Genomic DNA, 21,547 nt, shown 5'->3' on the forward strand with positions numbered 1-21,547 from the left:
ACTTGGTGATATCAGATCGTGTGTAGGTTGACACCTCCATTAAGGTCATACTTACACATGAGATCTATACTTTCTTTGTTGCTCCAAGTGCCTCAATGTATTTATTTATGCTCATCTAAATGTCATATTATCAAATTTTCATTTTATTTTGTATCTAATATTATTATTATTGCTATCATGAACATTATTATTAAAATAAACAATAGTAATGCTTACTGAAAATGAAGTTTTGTCATTTGGCATTAACACTGGGGATGTTCATACATATATCAGTAATCTATAGCCTGGGCAGTGTTGCGTGCTCAAGCATATCCCAGCTGACACTAGGCGTGACATGGTTGGACAATAAACCAATAATAAAACAATATTTTTTATTTCCTGTTTAATCATACCATAACACACTTCTCATATCAAGATACCATGGCTGATAAGTTCTCATCACTAAATTATATAGGTTACAATTTATTGCATGGCATCCTCATTTCTGTGACACTGATTTATTACAAATTCCATCCAGAAGTAACTACTTATTGAAGAATATGTTTAATTAAGCATTGCGTTAGTTCATGTAGGACACGGAAGTCATGCGCCCACTAATTGAGTTATCATTTCTATCAGTCACAAACCAATTACAGCCACTCTTACATCAAGGCGGTCCATTTAAATGTCTCCCTCCTCCTCACTGATCCCTGCTACACCAATGCTGCCTCACACTACTGTTGCTGGCAAAGCTTGCCTCTACCACCCCAGCCTCCACCTACCTAGTTTAAAATGTTTTTTAATGTTTTGATTTGGGCCAACTCTACAGGGGGGGGTTTCAGCACTGCGCTCCCTGTTTCAGCTTAGCATCCTGCTTGGTTGATCCAGGGAGCATTATTAGAGTGGAGCCATCAGCGCCAAGCATAATTGTATTTCCATCTGTTGCAATAAATGGGTAAATCTATGACAAGAGTGTTCCTGACTGAAACATAAAAGCATAGTGTCAACAAAACTGTTTTATTGCAGCCCATTCCTCTAGGAATAAAAATTCTTAATTGAAGAGCATATTTGTTCAATCAAGCGATAAGAAGGATCTTGGAATGATTATATTGGACTTGTGAAGGGCGTCAGAGATCCGTTCACATGTTTGCCATGTCTTGGCAATAAATCTTCAGTTCCCACTTAGACAGAAGGCGTGGGCAAAAAGAAAAGTGCAATCTTAATATAAAGGGCTGCCAAGTGCAGTCTGACTATTACCTGCTTTGGTGACAGAAAGCCCACAGTGACAACGATGAGGTGGAGATGCGTGTGGTTGTGTTTCCTGGCTGTTGCCAGTGTCATCGATGTCCAAGCCAGACTGGGTAAGACTCAGATTTTTTGGGATGCTGTGGAACGTTTTTCAGAGCTGTGTGGATGGATCATTGTGGTTTATTTATACATACAAATGAATAATGTATATCATTGTCTCCAATATCAGTCTGTAGAGCATTTAGTAACTCAAACTGTTTTCTACACTTTAAAAAACTTACCCAGTTGGCAACCATGTCAGCAGCATCTGCAGCACATGGGGCAGAGAGCACTTCAAGACATTTGACGGAGCTGTGTACCAGTTCCCTGGTATGTGTGAGTACAACCTGGCCTCCGACTGCCACGAGTCCTACCAGGATTTCTCCGTGCACGTGAAGAGGAAAGACAAAGATGGAAACCCTACAGTCAGTCATGTGGTGGTCACCATCAATGACTTTTTGTTTTACCTTACCAAGGACATGGTCACTGTGAATAACCTCCCGTAAGTAAAAAGCCATGTAGCCTGTGTAAGCAACTGTACTTTTAACTTTTCTTTTCTATGATATTTGTGCATTATAATAAAAAAGAAATCTTTTTTTCAGTGTCAAAATACCATACTACAATGCAGGTGTAACAGTGGAACAAAATGCTGTTTACATCAAGCTCCAATCTAAAGTCGGCATCACTGTCATGTGGAACGGTGACGATGCAGTCATGGTATGATACACCAGGCAGAAATATATCTACACTGCTCTCCTTAAACTTTGTATAAGGCATATACACTACACATTATTATAACACATGAACAATTAAGTTAAGTCTCCTTTTTTTTGGATCTGACATTGGAACACGTTTCTTTTAATTAATGTGGAACAGACCGACCACCCAGAGACACAGTCAAGTTTATATATTATTTTTATATTTGAATAAATTCCTAAAGGTTCCTGGGAAGAAATCAATTACACAGACCTGTCTTTCAGTCAATTATCTTTCTTGATTGAGTTATGCGTGACAACAAAAATATGACAGTAGCAGTAATGAAATTAAATATCAAATCACAATCATAAAATGTATTCCATTCATGTCATTTAATGAGGCAATTACAATTCACCAGCGTTTTGTTTAAGTGTTATTTAAATTGTGAAAAAAAAAACTTGTTATAACCTCTTAGGTGGAACTGGATACTAATTATGCAAATCGTACCTGTGGACTTTGTGGAGACTTCAATGGTGTTTCTGTCCAGAATGAGTTCATTCATAAAGGTATATATGGTTATTTACTTCATGTGTTAATGCATTTCTAGAATTATCCACTGTATCTTTGATTTTACACTAATTACTATCAAATGCAGGTCGCAAAATCAGCCCCATTGAGTTTGGCAACAAACATAAAGTCCATCTTCCAAATGATGATTGTGAGGACCCCTATGAGGAGGAAGATGAATCACTGGAGGCTGTGCTGGATTCATGCAAGGAGTTTGTGAGTTTATTATCCACCTAGTGTTAGCAATACTGATAGTTGGTCATATACACAGGTTGCATTTGCAACAGAGTAACTTTGTCTCTCTTTTCCTTTTAGCAAACCATCTGTAACCAGATGCTGCGTTCAGAGCCCTGGAGCTCCTGCACCACACTGATCAACCCTGAACCTTACATTCAGGCCTGTGTGCAGGACATGTGCGGCTGTGCCAACAGAACAAACGACTTCTGTGTCTGCAGCACACTGTCTGAGTTCTCTCGGCAGTGTTCCCATGCAGGAGGACAGCCTCCCAACTGGAGGACACCTCAGTTCTGTGGTAATGTTTCGTGTTCTCTTTTCTGTGGTAATGTTTCGTGTTCTAGATTTTATACAGTATGGGGTGGAGAACATACTAATGCACTGAAATCAGCTCAGTGAAAAGACAATATTTTGAATTGTTCTTTGAAGAAAAGGTACTGTGTTTCTATTTGAACATGATTACATTTTCTCATGCCGCTCTAGCATGAGATGATTAATTATTTTCTATTTGGAAAAAAAGACATTTACAAGCTGCATAGAAGAAAGGCCAGATATGTCTACTTTTCTGACCTCAATCGTAATTGGTGTGATTTAAAATATAACAAAAAACAAGTACAAGTAAAATAAGTACACAAAAAACAATTTTTTTACACTTAAGAAAAAAACCTAATGAGTTACTACACCCATGATACACTACTGAATTATTCACATAAACTCACATCTACCTTAATGTATTTCAACTGTACCATATCTTTACAGCTAAACAGTGCCCATTCAACATGGTTTATAAAGAGAGCGGTTCTCCTTGCATGGATACATGCACACTTCTGGACACCGGTTCACTGTGTGAGGACCACAAAATGGACGGCTGCTTCTGTCCTCCTGGTTAGTGCTGTTTCAGTTTTTATTACCCTTAAAGATTCTTTCAGATTTAATCTTTTGTCTGTGAATGTTCATGTCACATGTGTCTTATTCAGGAACTGTGTTTGATGATATTTCCATGAGAGGGTGTATTGCTCAATCTGATTGTCAGTGCAAACACAACAAAATCTATAACTCCGGTGAGGTCTACCGACAGGACAGAGAGGAATGGTATGTCAAATATTTCAACAATATAATATTTCATCTGATCTCCTTCATTGTGTATTTTCATTGTTAACTTAAAAAAAATGGGTTGTTTCAGTACATGTGTTGAGGGTAAATGGGCTTGTGAGAGCCTTCAAATACCTGCTACATGTGCAGTTGAAGAGGGTTCACATGTAACTACCTTTGATGGAAAAACCTTCACCTTCCATGGAGACTGTTACTACACCCTAGCCAAAGTGGAAAGCAAGGTGAATGAGCCATAGCTTTGTACAATTAAATGGCAGAAAATATATATTCAGCTGATGTAAAAAAATAAAATTTATAATTATATATATTAAGTTTTTTTTATTTATTGAATTTGACTCACTCTGTATATTTCAGGATCATGCAAGTCCAAAGTTTACAATCCTGGTTCAGTTGGTGCCGTGTGCAAATCAAGAGTTTGACACTTGTCTAAAGAGCCTTAAAATCCTGCTGAACAATGACAGAAACAATGTAAGTTAAAGTCAAGACCGTGCTGTAGTAATTTATACATCTACACTGATATCTGCAACACTCAAATGATCAATTCTGTTTTTATTCAGGTATTAATGTTCACTTCCGATGGCAAAGTGAAGCAGAACATGCAGACCATCAGTTTGCCATACCACTCAGGTGGGTCCGAAACTCTGGATGAAACTTTGTTGTTTTATTTGTTTATTTGTTTGTTTGTTGTTATTTACATTAGCAAATTATCTGACTGTTTTTGTATTTTTCTTGATCTAAAGGTGACATCAACATATTCCATGCTTCATCCTTTCACATCTTGTTCCAGACCACTTTTGGTTTGCAAATTCAGATCCAGCATGTGCCAGTCATGCAAGTCTATGTCAGCCTGGAACAAAGCTACAGATCAAAGACACGTGGTAAGTTTCACATTTATCTTAACTTAAAACATTGGCATCATCAAAACATATGTCAGAATACAGCACATTTACAATAACAAATAAATGAAGCACCTACAATACTAATGCTGTGCATTATGATATTTGGTTATAATTTATTACATTAATAACAAAAGAAAAATTCAATGGCCTTTCCCCTCACCGTCTTCCCACCACCCCTGAATCCCTTTAAACATATAAACCTAAACAACATGAATGAAATAGATAAATACATGAGTAAATGATGTAAATGGTGGGTGGATATATGTAATATACAACCCTTGTATCTCCGACCCTCTTTTGCTCTCTACATTAATAAAACTGTGGAATCTCAATGATAATACCACACTGCAAACCCATTTTCCTATTTGTAGTTTCAGCCAATTGTTTGTTATCTGTGTATAAGTACTAATAAAATTGATTTAATTCTTTAATATTTGATTTATTCAGGCTTATGTGGGAACTACAACATGGCCCTGTCTGATGACATGAAGACTCCTCAGGGAATGGTGGAGGGAACAGCAGCAACTTTTAGTAACTCCTGGAAAGCTAACCTAATGTGCCCAGACAGAGAGGAAAGACTTGAGGACCCCTGTTCCCTTAGTGTGGAAAATGGTAAAAAAAAAAAATAAATAAAAGAACTGTTATTATGTAAATATTGATCTTGTGTTTATTTCTTAGATTGATTCTTAGTTTAAACACGCATTTCTAGTCTGCAAGTATGTTGTGTTTTAGGCAATTAGACAGTTCAACATAATTCTAAACAATAAAAATAAACACATATTGTTTCTCCAGAGTGGTACGCTAAACATTGGTGCGCCTTGCTGCTGAATCCAGACAGCACCTTTGCACAATGCCATTCAGCAGTAGATCCTGAGATGTACTACAAGGTACTGCAAAACCTTTCTATTTGTCTTTCATTTAATTACATTTTGATGAGACTATAATTCCCTAAAAGTATTTGCTGTCTTCTGCAGAGATGTACGTATGCCAGCTGTAACTGTGAGAAGAGTCAGGACTGCCTGTGTGCCGTCTTCTCTTCCTATGCTCGGGCTTGTGCATCAAAGGGAGTGATCTTGACAGACTGGAGAGAGAATGTGTGCGGTAAGGATTTCTTTCATTATGTTGTGGTAAAGTTGAGTGATCATTTCTGGAGTTTGATGAACATCTTTCTTTTCATTAGTTAGTCATAAAGCTAGTAAGTAGCTATCCTCTCATTGTGCACAAAACAGATAAATACACAAGGAGCTGCCCAGCATCTCAGATCTTCTCTTACAAGCATCAGAGATGCCAGTTGACTTGCAAATCACTGGGCACAATGCAGCCAAGTTGCACTTCTGACTTCTTGCCTGTGGATGGCTGCTCCTGCTCCAAGGGTCTGTACCTAAATGAAAATGGCATCTGTGTCCCCATGGAAAAATGTCCCTGCTACCATAACGAAGTCTACATTAAGTCAGGAAAGTCCATCAACATCAAAGACGAGCACTGGTAAGTCAGCCGTTTGCAATGTAGTGACTTGATTTATCCAAGACTAAGGATTTAGCATGGTTGTAATTCCTGCAGTATATCAAATTTAATTAAACTAAATTGTTAATTTTCAAGTGCCTTTGTGTTACATTAATCTTATATCTTTGGTGTCTCTTTCTAGTGTGTGTACCAATGGAATGCTTCATTGCCATTCTTGGAGAGCGCGCTCATCAAGTACGTTGTTTTGAGTTGTTTTTTTTACCACAACACAAGCACTTGGTTGATACTGACTCTGGTCTGGTTGATATTTAATATGTATATTGAGCAGTTTCTCTTCTGTTACAGCATGCCATTTTCCAAAAGTGTTTTTCAACTGCTCCACTGCAAGCACCAGAGAGCTGGGACTGCACTGTACTCGAACTTGTTTAAATCTGGACAGCGATGATTGTGTGAGCTCTTAGTCTCAAATAACTGGATATCATATGTATTTAATGGTGAACATTATGTTACTTGAAAAAAGTAACACTGTGTATAGTTACATTAGTTTCTACAGTAGTCTCTAGAGAGTTTTGAACAGTGATTTTCAATAGTATCAGTATTGTTTTCTCATTTTCTATCACTGTGATCTTTCTAACTATCCAGGAGTCCACAGAGTGTGAATCTGGCTGTCGGTGTCCAGCTGACCTACTAGAAGATGGCAAAGGTTCCTGTGTGAAAGAAAATGAATGTCCTTGTCAGCACGATGGGCATATTTATGCCCCTGGATCACAAATCCCTCACCAGTGCAACATCTGGTATGATCTAGTTTTTAATTAGATGTATGATACTGTAGCATAAATATTATCATATTTTCTTGCATTTTTTACGTGATTGTATTGTATTCAAAACGCTGTATTAAATGTAACCTTTTCTGCTCTAGTACCTGCAAAAGTGGAAGCTGGGAGTGCAGTAAGAATAAATGCCCACAAACTTGCATTATTTATGGTAGTGGTCACTACAATACATTTGATCAGCGAACATATGGCTTTCAAGGACATTGTTCCTATGTTGCTGTTAAGGTAAGCAAAGCATGTCAAAATCATCCAAATGACAGGCTGTGTCTGTAATCACGCCCTTCTTCACTCAATCACTACTGCCTATATAATGGACACTTAATAGTGAGCAGTAATTTGAGATTACATACACTTACATACAACTGTTAAGTCATTTTTGCATTAAGATCTCTGACAGACAAATACAATGGCAGACAGTACATGTGGAGCATTGTTTAGTAAAAAGGAAGTGATTTCTGACAAAGCCAACAGTTGTGCTTCACTTATAATGTTTTATAAGGTTTCATCTCTGAAAGTCACAGATATGACATTTATAAAATTCTAACGTATTTGCTAAGTTAGATACATGGGTTGAAAGACACTCGATATTTGGTATGTTTACCTAGATGCACTTTAAGATGACTGCTTGTCATAATAAGAAATATGTTTAACAAATGCAGATAACTATATGATCTTACTCTCCTGGGTATCAACTACACTTATATTTCATGTTCTGGCTTTTCTTTAACAATCTTAAAGTATTGTGGACTAGTAAAGGCCAAGCTGAAGTTGGATTTGACCAGTGGTCTCTACTATAATGGAAACATGCAAAATATTAAGTTAATTTCTCTCTCTCTCTTAAGAACAAATGTGGCAATAAAACAGTACAGGACAACTTTGGAGTAATCACAGAAAATGTACCGTGTGGATCTACAGGCACTACATGCTCCAAAACTGTTAGAATCCAACTCGGGGTAAGACCTCATACCAACACCTGATATGCATTCTGTGCCTAAAATATTGAACACAATCAAATAGCGTATATCAAAACTGCAGTAAAGTTACAATGAAAGTAACAAAAATCTCCTTAACATTACAGCGAATGGAAATCAAACTATCAAAGGGTAATTATGATGAGGTGGACCTGGGACGTGGTGCTGAGATTCAGTACAGAATAAGGAAGGTTGGCTTATATGTGGTGGTAGAATCTGCCATTGGTCTGACGGTGATGTGGGATGGCAAAACAACTGTTCGCATCATCCTGGAACCACAGCACAGCGTGAGTCACATCAATTGTTTAAATTATGATGACTGTTACAGTAAGAGTTTAGACCTAGAGTTTTGATATGATGTACAATTTTTGTTATCTGTAGTCTATATCTCTCTTTGCGTCTTTTTCTTACACCACTTTAAAGCTTTGGGACAACAATGGTATTGATGTACAGTATAATAACATTGCTGAAAACTTGTTTATTCATAATATATGAAGTGAACACTTTATTTGTCAACATGATGCAAGTATAAAAATGCCTATAAAATGTGTTTCTTGTAACCCTAAAGAGTATTGATATGGAATACTGTCTTTATGTAAAAGAAGTTACTGACTCCTTTCGTTTGGCTGTACAGGGAGAGGTATGTGGCCTGTGTGGAGATTTTGATGGTGATGGACAGAACGACTTCACCACTCAGGGTCAGCTGGTAGTGAGCAATCCGATAGAATTTGCAAACAGCTGGAAAGTGTCAAGCGAATGCCTAGATGTGGAAACGAATGCTGACCCTTGTGGAGCAAGACCCAATCGACTTCACTGGGCACAAAAGATGTGCAGCATTATAATTGGAAAAACATTCCAAGAGTGCCACAATAAGGTAATGATACATTTGTTTCTAATTTATCATTATTTTAAAAGTTCGATGGTTGAAAACATTTAACTCGTTTTTAAAAATCTATCATGTACCTGTATATTGATAACTGAACAGGTAGCCCCCCTGCCATTTTATGACAACTGTGTAAGAGACTCATGTGCCTGCGACTCTGGAGGAGACTGCGAGTGTTTCTGCTCAGCAGTTGCAGCTTATGCTCAAGCTTGTAATGAGGCTTCTGTCTGTGTTGCATGGAGAACTCCAGAAATCTGTCGTAAGTAAACAACAATTTTACCTTCAGATTAAACTGAGGTTTTTCAGCCTTTTCTGGTGCTTAGAACCTGTTTTTAGATCCCAAAATGCTTATGACCCAAGCATTTAGAGATTAGAAAGTTTGTCAAGTTTGCATATATGAGTATAGTTTGCTATTTGTTTCTTTATGGCCAGGACATTTAATATACCAACCTGATTATTTGTATTATATATCTAATATGTGAATGAAAACCAAGTAACGAACACCAAGTAATTAAAGCTATAATAAGCATATACTGTATATTACAGAGACTATATGGGCATCAGTGCATGCTTCATGAAGAGTATATTTTTAAAGACTGCAATGATTTACATACATGATGCCTTCGAATGAGTGATAACTTCCCAAGTTTACATAAAACTAAATGCAATCCTCAGACCTAAAATAAATATAATGTAATAATGTATGTCAGGAGGCGTTGAAGTTTGAGGTCTCTTTCACTGAATGACACATCAATGTTTTATTTATTTAAAGCATAACATACCTTGTATGTTTTCTTCCTAGCTGTCTTTTGTGATTACTACAACAGCCCAGATGAATGCAAGTGGCACTACAACCCTTGCCACAAACCTTGCTACAAGACCTGTTTGAATCCAGAAGAAAAATGTAGCAAACTTTTACCCAACCTGGAAGGTAATAGATTAACTCACAATGTCTCACCTTACCTCTGATTAATGTGCTGGTTAAAATCTTAAAATATTGAACTGATCCAATTTGGTATGCTTTATGTGTCAATATAACAAAAGAAATTTAAAGACCGCCTGGCCAGCTTCAGTGTCCAACATTAAATAAACCCATATGAATAACAATGCTTTTACTGTCAAAAAAATAATGTATTATGTTTTATTCTGCGATTTGTACAGGCTGTTACCCTGTATGCCCTGAAGATAAGCCCATATTTGATGAGGAGACCGGGATGTGTGTGGAGGAATGTTCAGGTTGCTTTTACAACAACACTAGATACGAGGAAGATGAAGTTATTTACAATGTAACTGACAATTTGGGAATGTGCTACTATGCAATATGCAGGAATTCAACAGTGATACATGAAAATGAACCTTGCCCTAGTACAACTGTCCCAACACCAACAACAACTATTCCCACCACTACACGTGTAACAACCCCAACTGAACCTACTACTACAACAACAACAAAATCAACACCACCAACTAAACCTACTACTACAATAACTGAAGAGCCAACCACAACCACGAAATCTACACCTGAACCAACTGAACCTACTACCACCACCAAAGAACCAACCACAAAATCTACAACCCCACCAACTGAACCTACAACCACAACTGAAGAGCCAACCACAACCACACAATCTACAACACTACCAACTAAACCTACAACTACAACTGAAGAGCCAACCACAACCACACAATCTACAACACCACCAACTAAACCTACAACTACAACTGAAGAGCCAACCACAACCACACAATCTACAACCACACCAACTGAACCTACTACTACAACCACAACTGAAGAGCCAACCACAACCACAAAATCTACAACCCCACCAACTGAACCTACAACCACAACTGAAGAGCCAACCACAACCACACAATCTACAACACCACCAACTGAACCTACAACTACAACTGAAGAGCCAACCACAACCACACAATCTACAACACCACCAACTGAACCTACTACTACCACAACCAAAGAGCCAACTACAACCACACAATCTACAACCCCACCAACTGAACCTACTACGACCACAACTAAAGAGCCAACCACAACCACACAATCTACAACCCCACCAACTGAACCTACTACTACAACAACCGAAGAGCCAACCACAACTATAAAATCTACAACACCATGTATTACAACGTGTGAGTGGTCAGAGTGGTATGATGTGTATAAACCAGGAAAGGACAAAAGTGACTGGGAAACATATGAGAACATCATAAATAGTGGTAAACAAATGTGTGAAAATCCCACAGAAATTGATTGTAGATCAACAATTGATCCTGACAAAGACTTCAATGATTTTGTGAGTGAAACTGGCCAGGTTGTTACTTGCGATGTGGGATATGGTTTAATATGTAAACAAGAGGATCAGATCAAACGTCCATTTAAGTGTTTCAACTATAAAATCAGAGTATGTTGTGAGGTAGAGATATGTCCAGCCACAACCCATTCAACCCCATTAACTACACCTCCCACTACAACTGAAGAGCCAACCACAACCACAAAATCTACAACCCAACCAACTAAACCTACAACCACAACTGAAGAGCCAACCACAACCACACAATCTACAACACCACCAACTGAACCTACAACTACAACTGAAGAGCCAACCACAACCACACAATCTACAACACCACCAACTGAACCTACAACTACAACTGAAGAGCCAACCACAACCACAAAATCTACAACCCCACCAACTGAACCTACAACCACAACTGAAGAGCCAACCACAACCACACAATCTACAACACCACCAACTGAACCTACAACTACAACTGAAGAGCCAACCACAACCACAAAATCTACAACCCCACCAACTGAACCTACAACCACAACCACACAATCTACAACACCACCAACTAAACCTACAACTACAACTGAAGAGCCAACTACAACCACAACATCTACAACCACACCAACTGAACCTACTACTACCACAATAACTGAAGAGCCAACTACAACCACACAATCTACAACACCACCAACTGAACCTACTACTACCACAACCAAAGAGCCAACTACAACCACACAATCTACAACCCCACCAACTGAACCTACTACTACAACAACCGAAGAGATAACCACAACCACAAAATCTACAGCCCCACCAACTGAACCTACAACCACAACTGAAGAGCCAACCACAACCACACAATCTACAACACCACCAACTGAACCTACATCCACAACTGAAGAGCCAACCACAACTACACAATCTACAACACCACCAACTAAACCTACTACTACAACTGAAGAGCCAACTACAACCACAAAATCTACAACCACACCAACTGAACCTACTACTACCACAACCAAAGAGCCAACTACAACCACACAATCTACAACCCCACCAACTGAACCTACTACTACAACAACCGAAGAGATAACCACAACCACAAAATCTACAGCCCCACCAACTGAACCTACAACCACAACTGAAGAGCCAACCACAACCACACAATCTACAACACCACCAACTGAACCTACATCCACAACTGAAGAGCCAACCACAACTACACAATCTACAACACCACCAACTAAACCTACTACTACAACTGAAGAGCCAACTACAACCACAAAATCTACAACCACACCAACTGAACCTACTACTACCACAACAACTGAAGAGCCAACTACAACCACAAAATCTACAACCCCACCAACTGAACCTACTACTACAACAACAACTGAAGAGCCAGCCACAACCACACAATCTACAACACCACCAACTGAACCTACTACTACCACAACCAAAGAGCCAACTACAACCACACAATCTACAACCCCACCAACTGAACCTACTACGACCACAACTAAAGAGCCAACCACAACCACACAATCCACAACCCCACCAACTGAACCTACTACTACAACAACCGAAGAGCCAACCACAACCACAAAATCTACAACCCCACCAACTGAACCTACAACCACAACTGAAGAGCCAACCACAACCACACAATCTACAACACCACCAACTGAACCTACAACCACAACTGAAGAGCCAACCACAACCACACAATCTACAACACCACCAACTGAACCTACAACCACAACTGAAGAGCCAACCACAACCACACAATCTACAACACCACCAACTAAACCTACTACTGGAACTGAAGAGCCAACTACAACCACAAAATCTACAACCCCACCAACTAAACCTACTACTACAACAACCGAAGAGATAACCACAACCACAAAATCTACAGCCCCACCAACTGAACCTACAACCACAACTGAAGAGCCAACCACAACCACACAATCTACAACACCACCAACTGAACCTACGTCCACAACTGAAGAGCCAACCACAACTACACAATCTACAACACCACGAACTAAACCTACTACTACAACTGAAGAGCCAACTACAACCACAAAATCTACAACCACACCACCTGAACCTACTACTACCACAACAACTGAAGAGCCAACTACAACCACAAAATCTACAACCCCACCAACTGAACCTACTACTACAACAACAACTGAAGAGCCAACCACAACCACACAATCTACAACACCACCAACTGAACCTACTACTACCACAACCAAAGAGCCAACTACAACCACACAATCTACAACCCCACCAACTGAACCTACTACGACCACAACTAAAGAGCCAACCACAACCACACAATCTACAACCCCACCAACTGAACCTACTACTACAACAACCGAAGAGCCAACCACAACCACAAAATCTACAAGCCCACCAACTGAACCTACAACCACAACTGAAGAGCCAACCACAACCACACAATCTACAACACCACCAACTGAACCTACAACCACAACTGAAGAGCCAACCACAACCACACAATCTACAACACCACCAACTGAACCTACGTCCACAACTGAAGAGCCAACCACAACTACACAATCTACAACACCACAAACTAAACCTACTACTACAACTGAAGAGCCAACTACAACCACAAAATCTACAACCACACCACCTGAACCTACTACTACCACAACAACTGAAGAGCCAACTACAACCACAAAATCTACAACCCCACCAACTGAACCTACTACTACAACAACAACTGAAGAGCCAACCACAACCACACAATCTACAACACCACCAACTGAACCTACTACTACCACAACCAAAGAGCCAACTACAACCACACAATCTACAACCCCACCAACTGAACCTACTACGACCACAACTAAAGAGCCAACCACAACCACACAATCTACAACCCCACCAACTGAACCTACAACCACAACTGAAGAGCCAACCACAACCACACAATCTACAACACCACCAACTGAACCTACAACCACAACTGAAGAGCGAACCACAACCACACAATCTACAACACCACCAACTGAACCTACAACCACAACTGAAGAGCCAACCACAACCACACAATCTACAACACCACCAACTAAACCTACTACTGAAACTGAAGCGCCAACTACAACCACAAAATCTATAACCCCACCAACTGAACCTACTACTACAACAACAACAACAACAACAACTGAAGAACCAACCACAACCACACAATCTACAACACCACCAACTGAACCTACTACTACCACAACCAAAGAGCCAACCACAACCACAAAACCTACAACCCCACCAACTGAACCTACTACAACCACAACCAAAGAGCCAACCACAACCACACAATCTACAACCCCACCAACTGAACCTACTACTACCACAACCAAAGAGCCAACCACAATCACACAATCTACAACACCACCAACTAAACTTACAACTACAACTGAAGAGCCAACTACAACCACAACATCTACAACCACACCAACTGAACCTACTACTACCACAGTAACTGAAGAGCCAACTACAACCACACAATCTACAACACCACCAACTGAACCTACTACTACCACAACCAAAGAGCCAAGTACAACCACACAATCTACAACCCCACCAACTGAACCTACTACTACAACAACCGAAGAGATAACCACAACCACAAAATCTACAGCCCCACCAACTGAACCTACAACCACAACTGAAGAGCCAACCACAACCACACAATCTACAACACCACCAACTGAACCTACATCCACAACTGAAGAGCCAACCACAACTACACAATCTACAACACCACGAACTAAACCTACTACTACAACTGAAGAGCCAACTACAACCACAAAATCTACAACCACACCAACTGAACCTACTACTACCACAACAACTGAAGAGCCAACTACAACCACAAAATCTACAACCCCACCAACTGAACCTACTACTACAACAACAACTGAAGAGCCAACCACAACCACACAATCTACAACACCACCAACTGAACCTACTACTACCACAACCAAAGAGCCAACTACAACCACACAATCTACAACCCCACCAACTGAACCTACTACGACCACAACTAAAGAGCCAACCACAACCACACAATCTACAACCCCACCAACTGAACCTACTACTACAACAACCGAAGAGCCAACCACAACCACAAAATCTACAACCCCACCAACTGAACCTACAACCACAACTGAAGAGCCAACCACAACCACACAATCTACAACACCACCAACTGAACCTACAACCACAACTGAAGAGCCAACCACAACCACACAATCTACAACACCACCAACTGAACCTACAACCACAACTGAAGAGCCAACCACAACCACACAATCTACAACACCACCAACTGAACCTACTACTACCACAACCGAAGAGCCAACCACAACCACAAAATCTACAACCACACCAACTGAACCTACCACCACAACTGAAGAGACTACAACCACTACAGGTCCAACTACTGTATCAACACATTTAACAACATTTAAAACACCTGTCACTGCTCCACCATTATCGCCATCAGTGCCTCCACCAACTCGCCCCCAAATCTCTACCACTACAGAATGTTTCTGCTTTGTTGATGAAACATATTATAGACCAGGTAAGAAAAAAAATACAACAATTTTGTATTTGATAGTAACAAGTTATGACTTTAAATTTTGTTGTACGGTTTACTCCTGATTAATATAGTCTTCATCTTTTTCTCACCTTTAGGGGATGTAATATTAGACATGAAAGACATTGGATCAGGTGTATGTCTCACAATGATATGTTCTGATATTTGTGAGATTCATAACACGACAGAAATTTGCAAGACCACAACCATTCCTACACCCACTCCCACAACACCTATACCTACCTGCCCTGAATGGAATGTAACAGTAAGAATCTTAATGTATCTAGCACATTAAAATATATAATTGCATGTATTGCACAATACTTCAAAATACTGATTTTCCCTTTTTTCTCTTTACATCAGCAAAATGAGACCTTCTTTTTGTGCAACTGCACCATGGCCAGATGCATTGAGAACTATACAATTGAAATAATTCTAAATGAATGTCCACCCCTTGAGAACATCACTTGTGCCAATGGAAAGACACCAGTTCTTGTGTATGATGAGCACCACTGCTGCCAGTATTATGCTTGTGACTGTAAGCCATTCTGTGGTTAAAAGGATGTATGACATGTTTATTGACTCATATGTTTCTCTTTAAAATACATTTTGAACTGAATTTTTTGTTTGTTTTTTAGGTGTATGTGAAGGCTGGGGAGATCCTCATTACATTACATTTGATGGATTGTACTACAGTTATCAAGGAAACTGTACTTACGTCTTGATGGAAGAGATTTTACCAAAATATAACTTGAACATTTATATTGACAATGTCTTGTGTGATCCCACTGAAGATGTTTCTTGTCCACGATCAATAATGATTCAATACCAATGGGAAGTTGTCACACTCGTAAATCATAACCTTCTTGGAGCAGCACAGTTGGAGGTAAAACAGTATTTATGGTCATATGAAAGTTTGTTGTATATTATGAAAAACTCACCAGACTAACTTCCAGACGATTATTACTGCCAATGTAGATGTAATAGCAATAATGGATCCTTTTGTCATAGATTATTATATTTTTTCTTTTCATATAATGTATTCACTTTTTACCTTTAGGCACTGAAAAACGGAGTACGTCTGAAACTACCTTATTCACAACAAGGTGTTAGGATCTTGGACTCTGGCATTAACTTGGTTTTGGAGATCCCTCGCTTAAAAGTGGTCATTACATTTGGAATAACTGGCTTTAGTGTGACCCTTCCATATCAATACTTTGGCAGTAACACACAGGGTCATTGTGGTAAGAACATATCTTTCTCCAGTAGCCATGGTAAATCAAATGTTTTAAGTAAGACTGTAATATTAACTGTTGTGTGACTCTACCATCAGGAACATGCAATAACAAACAGGCTGATGACTGCAGGTTGCCTGGAGGCCAGCTGGTGAAAAATTGTGCCGTGATGGCCGACTATTGGCCTGCAAAACACATTAACCAACCCAACTGCCACATACCTTCTGTTTTGCCCACCAATATGCCTGAACCTCCACCAACCCTAACTCCATGCAAGCCAGATTCCATATGTCACCTGCTTAAGAGCAGGTAGACAAATATCTAATGTATTGTAGCAATTCACATGCATCCCCATAAGGCTGACATATTGCAGTTAAAACACAATTTTTATCTGTTTTTTTGTTTGTGTTTTACTTTTACAGTCTCTTTGCAGCGTGCCATCCCTTTGTCTCTCCTGACAATTTCTATCGAGGTTGTGTTTTTGATAGCTGCCATGTTTCCAACCCAGCAGTAGATTGTACAAGTTTGCAGACTTATGCTGCTGCCTGTGCTCAGGCTGGGGTTTGTCTGCACTGGAGGAACCACACCAGGTTGTGTGGTAAGCAACCCCTCATTATTTTACTGTAAATGCTGGGATCAGTGACATCAACTTAATTCTTTTAGTTTTTGTTGCTTCCAGCACACATTGAACAGGCAGCTGCATATTTTATTATATACACTAGGTAGGCAGTATGCATTTGAAAAAGACCCAATTGAGTTTTTTTCTTCACTAACAGCAAGTGACTGCCCATCAAACAAAGTTTACAAGCCATGTGGTCCTGCAGAACAGCCAACCTGTGAAGACAAGTAAGTTTTATAAAAAATAAAGTGTATTTTTATTTACAGTTCATTGTGTACATTAGCATTTTCTGAGACAAAACTCCTAATGGATAGTTTAGTGGATAGTAAGATGTGTCTTGTTAACAACATCATAACAATAAGTAGAGTAGAATACAGTGTTTTAAATTAACTATGTTTTAGAGATCTTAAAGAAATAACGTAAACTAATTGTTCTTTCTTGATGATTCACTATTACAGTTCTAATGAACCAACCATGAACTACACTACCGAGGGCTGCTTTTGTCCTGATGGAATGAAACTCTTCAACAAAGACTCTGGCATATGTGTTAATACATGTGGTAAGTGTGGTGTATACAACCTCTAGTCTTAACATTGAGCTGAATATATTGTATCAATCATGAAAGGCTTATTTTTCAACAGGATGTCTTGATCCTGAGGGCATTCCTCGTCAGGTGAGTAGTTCTAGTCATGTTCAGTTAAAATCCTAACTTGTGTTGCCCTTGTTGTTGTGTGTACTTGCAAGCAAAAATTAAGTCACTATTGTGGTATATTCTTTCAGTTTAATGAGAGGTTTGAGTACAAATGCCAAAACTGCATTTGTGAGGAGTCCACCAAGACTGTGACTTGCAAGCCAAAGGCATGCCCAACACCACCTATAACAAATTGCACTGGTCCCGGGTTTGTCCTCATCAACCAAACTATGCCATCAGACCACTGCTGTTCTGCTTTAGTTTGCCGTAAGACATTTCGCATCAATGCACATTTGTCCTCCAGAGTTTTCAGAATGCTATATACATTGATACCAATCTTGATGGGTTTAAACTATTTACTGTCTCCACAGAATGCCACAGCAACACTTGCCCAATCACCAACATGAACTGTCCGGTAGGGTATATGCCAGTTGTCAGTGTTCCTGAGGGAAGATGCTGTCCAGAACATAGATGTGGTAGGGCGCATTAATTCATAGTTTGCCTGTTCATAAAACCTAATGATGGTAGTGACACTTAACACACGTAATTTCCATTGTCTTACTCTTTTCTAGAGCCTAAAAGAGTTTGTGTCCACAAAGACAATGAATACCAGGTAAATAAGGAAATGGAGAAAAAATATATATGTTATTTTAATGATTTCTGCTGCACGAATTCTATATGGCTATAAACACTAAAGTATGAATACATGTCTTCTTTATTTGCTAGCCTGGCTCTTCAGTTCCTGCACCTCTATGTCAGGATTGTGCCTGCACCAATGAGGTGGACCCCGGTTCTGGTCTATTCAAGATACGTTGTGAGTTTCAGAAATGTCAAGAAGACTGTGACACGGTGAGAGAAATTACACCCATTATATTCATACACACAATACATACAATACAAGTTGTTTTTCTCATAATATCTTTTCTGAGAGAGAACTTGTAAAACTGGACTTGGCAACCTAATTTCCCCTTTTTCTCAGGGATATGAATATGTGGAAACTGATTCAGGTGAATGCTGTGGAAAGTGTGTACAGACACACTGTGTCGTCAGTGTTAATGATACCAAGAAGCTCTTGAAGGTAAGTCTCTGTTGGCTTTGATTCCACATGATAATGTTTAATAGCCTAAATTATCTTTTGATATCTGTACATCCATTTCACTACTCTATAGCCAGGAGAGACCTGGTCACCAACTGAGAATAAGTGTCAGCATTACACCTGTATTGAGGTCGGTGACACTTTAACAACGTTCAATTCACAAATTGTCTGCCCGCCATTCCAGCAGAGCAACTGCCAACCTGTAAGTATTATTTATGACTGTCAACAAATGAATCTGGATTGTCTGTGTTAACACACTAATTATGTTGATGTTGTGAATTCCCCTCCATAGGGCACAATTCAGACTGCAGCAAATGGCTGTTGTAAAATCTGTGAGTATGGCATTTTCTTTACTTTTTGGTATAGGGTACTTAAATGAAAACAAGCCAATTGTGTGTCTCTTTTGAAAAGGTGTGGAGAGGGAGAAGGCCTGCAAGGTAGTATCCATGAAAGCACACATTATGCACAAGGGCTGTCAGTCCTACCAGGAGGTAGATATGCCATATTGTGAAGGATCCTGCAACACTTTCACCAAGTAAGGATGATATCACTAATATTTCTCATTCCTCTGCATAGTCACAACCCCATTAAGATATGGACATTTTTTTAAATGTTTAGGAGTAGTTTGTGCAGATTTTGAGTTTATTAATCAATAATGTCTCTGCTTTCTTCAGGTACTCAGAAGCAGCAGCTGCTATGCAGCATTCTTGTTCCTGCTGTAGGGAGACTCGCTCCAGCAATCGCACTGTTGACTTGCACTGCCTGAATGGAGATGTGGTTCCCTACTCATATATCCATGTGGAGGAGTGTGGCTGCGGCCACACAGACTGCACCAGAGCTGCTGCACAACCCGTGCGTAGGAGGCAACGCTCCACACTGGTGTAAACTGAATGTGGGATGTAAAAGTTTCTTCCCATATTGTCTTAACAATCATTACATCTCTTACAAAGCAATTGCTTTTGTAGAGAGAATATTTATCAATTAATCAAATAAAAATATGCAACTCTGTTTACGTCTTATCTCTTCTATTGTCTTTGTAGCTCTCTTCATGACAACACAGACCCAGGTTGGTTCTTTGATACGGGCGTTTATTACTTTGCTCTTCTGTCCTTAATGCATCCACGTCACGCCTGAAAAGAGGTTCTTAAATCCTTTGAAAATCCTTTACTGTTCGCCTTGGCCTTTGACAACAGCATAACTCCAACTTAATTAACAGAGCGCCGTAATATGTGCTCACGTTAGATTTCCCTTGGTTCATTAACAAATTCCGCAGCAGCGGAAACCACAGAAAACTTCCTAGAGGAACAAAAAACACAATGGACTAAAATCTTTAACTATTACATCACATTCATTTTAACCTTCACATTAAACACATTTCCTATTTATTTACTGTATGAAATTAACTATAAATTTACTATGTTTTTTTCATTAATTATGTGTCATAAACATGGCACATATTTAACAGCACTTACAGTCTTGTTTGTGCCAACTTTTATTTTGCTTATTGTGTCAGTGTTTTGCTGTTACTTACACACTTGCTTTTGTAATCAGGATTATCAATTTAAAAAAAAATAATTATTATATTAATTTAAAAGTACATTTTCATTTCACACAGACCCAAAAGATAAACCGTATGTTCTTACAATGAAAGAAAAGTACACTATCATTTTGTTCAAATAAAACATGGTTTCAATGCTCACTGCTTTCAGTGGAGTAGTTTAGGTGAATATAGGTAGAGAGTGAGACGGGTGGAGTTCTGAACTGAAGATCCAAAATGAGAGTGCTGTCCAAGGTGCTGAAATAGAGAGGTGTGGTTTATCCTAATGTGTCAATAATGTCAGTCCTCTATCTCTGCGTTTGTTTGATGCACCTTCATTAATATTACATTATTTGTTAGTGTGGATCATAGATGTGTCGAATTTATCTTGAATAGCAAATGTTTATACAGTTATATTTGGTGGAAAAGATCTCTGCTCATTGATGGATATGTCAATGAATCCAAGCAGTCATGAGGATTCTGCTGGAGAACTAATAACCA

At 39.2% G+C, this 21,547-nt stretch overlaps 1 protein-coding gene and 1 long non-coding RNA gene across 2 annotated transcripts; both read left to right on the forward strand.

Annotated features, from left to right (window-relative positions):
* Positions 1 to 1,226: 1,226 nt before the first annotated feature.
* Positions 1,227 to 20,519, forward strand: LOC116038567 (mucin-2-like). The gene is made up of 44 exons (XM_036003165.1): positions 1,227 to 1,340; positions 1,513 to 1,768; positions 1,869 to 1,983; positions 2,438 to 2,528; positions 2,618 to 2,745; positions 2,845 to 3,061; positions 3,523 to 3,648; positions 3,741 to 3,855; positions 3,947 to 4,097; positions 4,231 to 4,344; positions 4,434 to 4,503; positions 4,617 to 4,754; positions 5,223 to 5,387; positions 5,568 to 5,662; positions 5,750 to 5,876; positions 6,005 to 6,260; positions 6,421 to 6,473; positions 6,585 to 6,688; positions 6,882 to 7,033; positions 7,159 to 7,297; positions 7,915 to 8,025; positions 8,151 to 8,330; positions 8,678 to 8,917; positions 9,029 to 9,185; positions 9,729 to 9,857; positions 10,088 to 15,853; positions 15,967 to 16,133; positions 16,232 to 16,406; positions 16,507 to 16,754; positions 16,929 to 17,112; positions 17,202 to 17,412; positions 17,526 to 17,701; positions 17,880 to 17,949; positions 18,181 to 18,281; positions 18,364 to 18,395; positions 18,503 to 18,680; positions 18,785 to 18,889; positions 18,986 to 19,026; positions 19,140 to 19,262; positions 19,393 to 19,491; positions 19,583 to 19,711; positions 19,802 to 19,841; positions 19,921 to 20,044; positions 20,184 to 20,519. Exons 1-44 carry the CDS (start codon positions 1,271 to 1,273, stop codon positions 20,392 to 20,394), a joined length of 11,679 nt encoding a protein of 3,892 aa, XP_035859058.1. The 5' UTR covers positions 1,227 to 1,270; the 3' UTR covers positions 20,395 to 20,519.
* On the forward strand, positions 14,780 to 15,389 carry LOC118495399. Its single transcript, XR_004897788.1, has 2 exons — positions 14,780 to 14,824; positions 15,064 to 15,389. It is a non-coding gene; the product is annotated as an uncharacterized LOC118495399 (long non-coding RNA).
* Positions 20,520 to 21,547: the final 1,028 nt, after the last annotated feature.

Source organism: Sander lucioperca, chromosome 7 (genome assembly GCF_008315115.2).
Source record: "Sander lucioperca isolate FBNREF2018 chromosome 7, SLUC_FBN_1.2, whole genome shotgun sequence".
NCBI classification, from domain to species: domain Eukaryota; kingdom Metazoa; phylum Chordata; class Actinopteri; order Perciformes; family Percidae; genus Sander; species Sander lucioperca.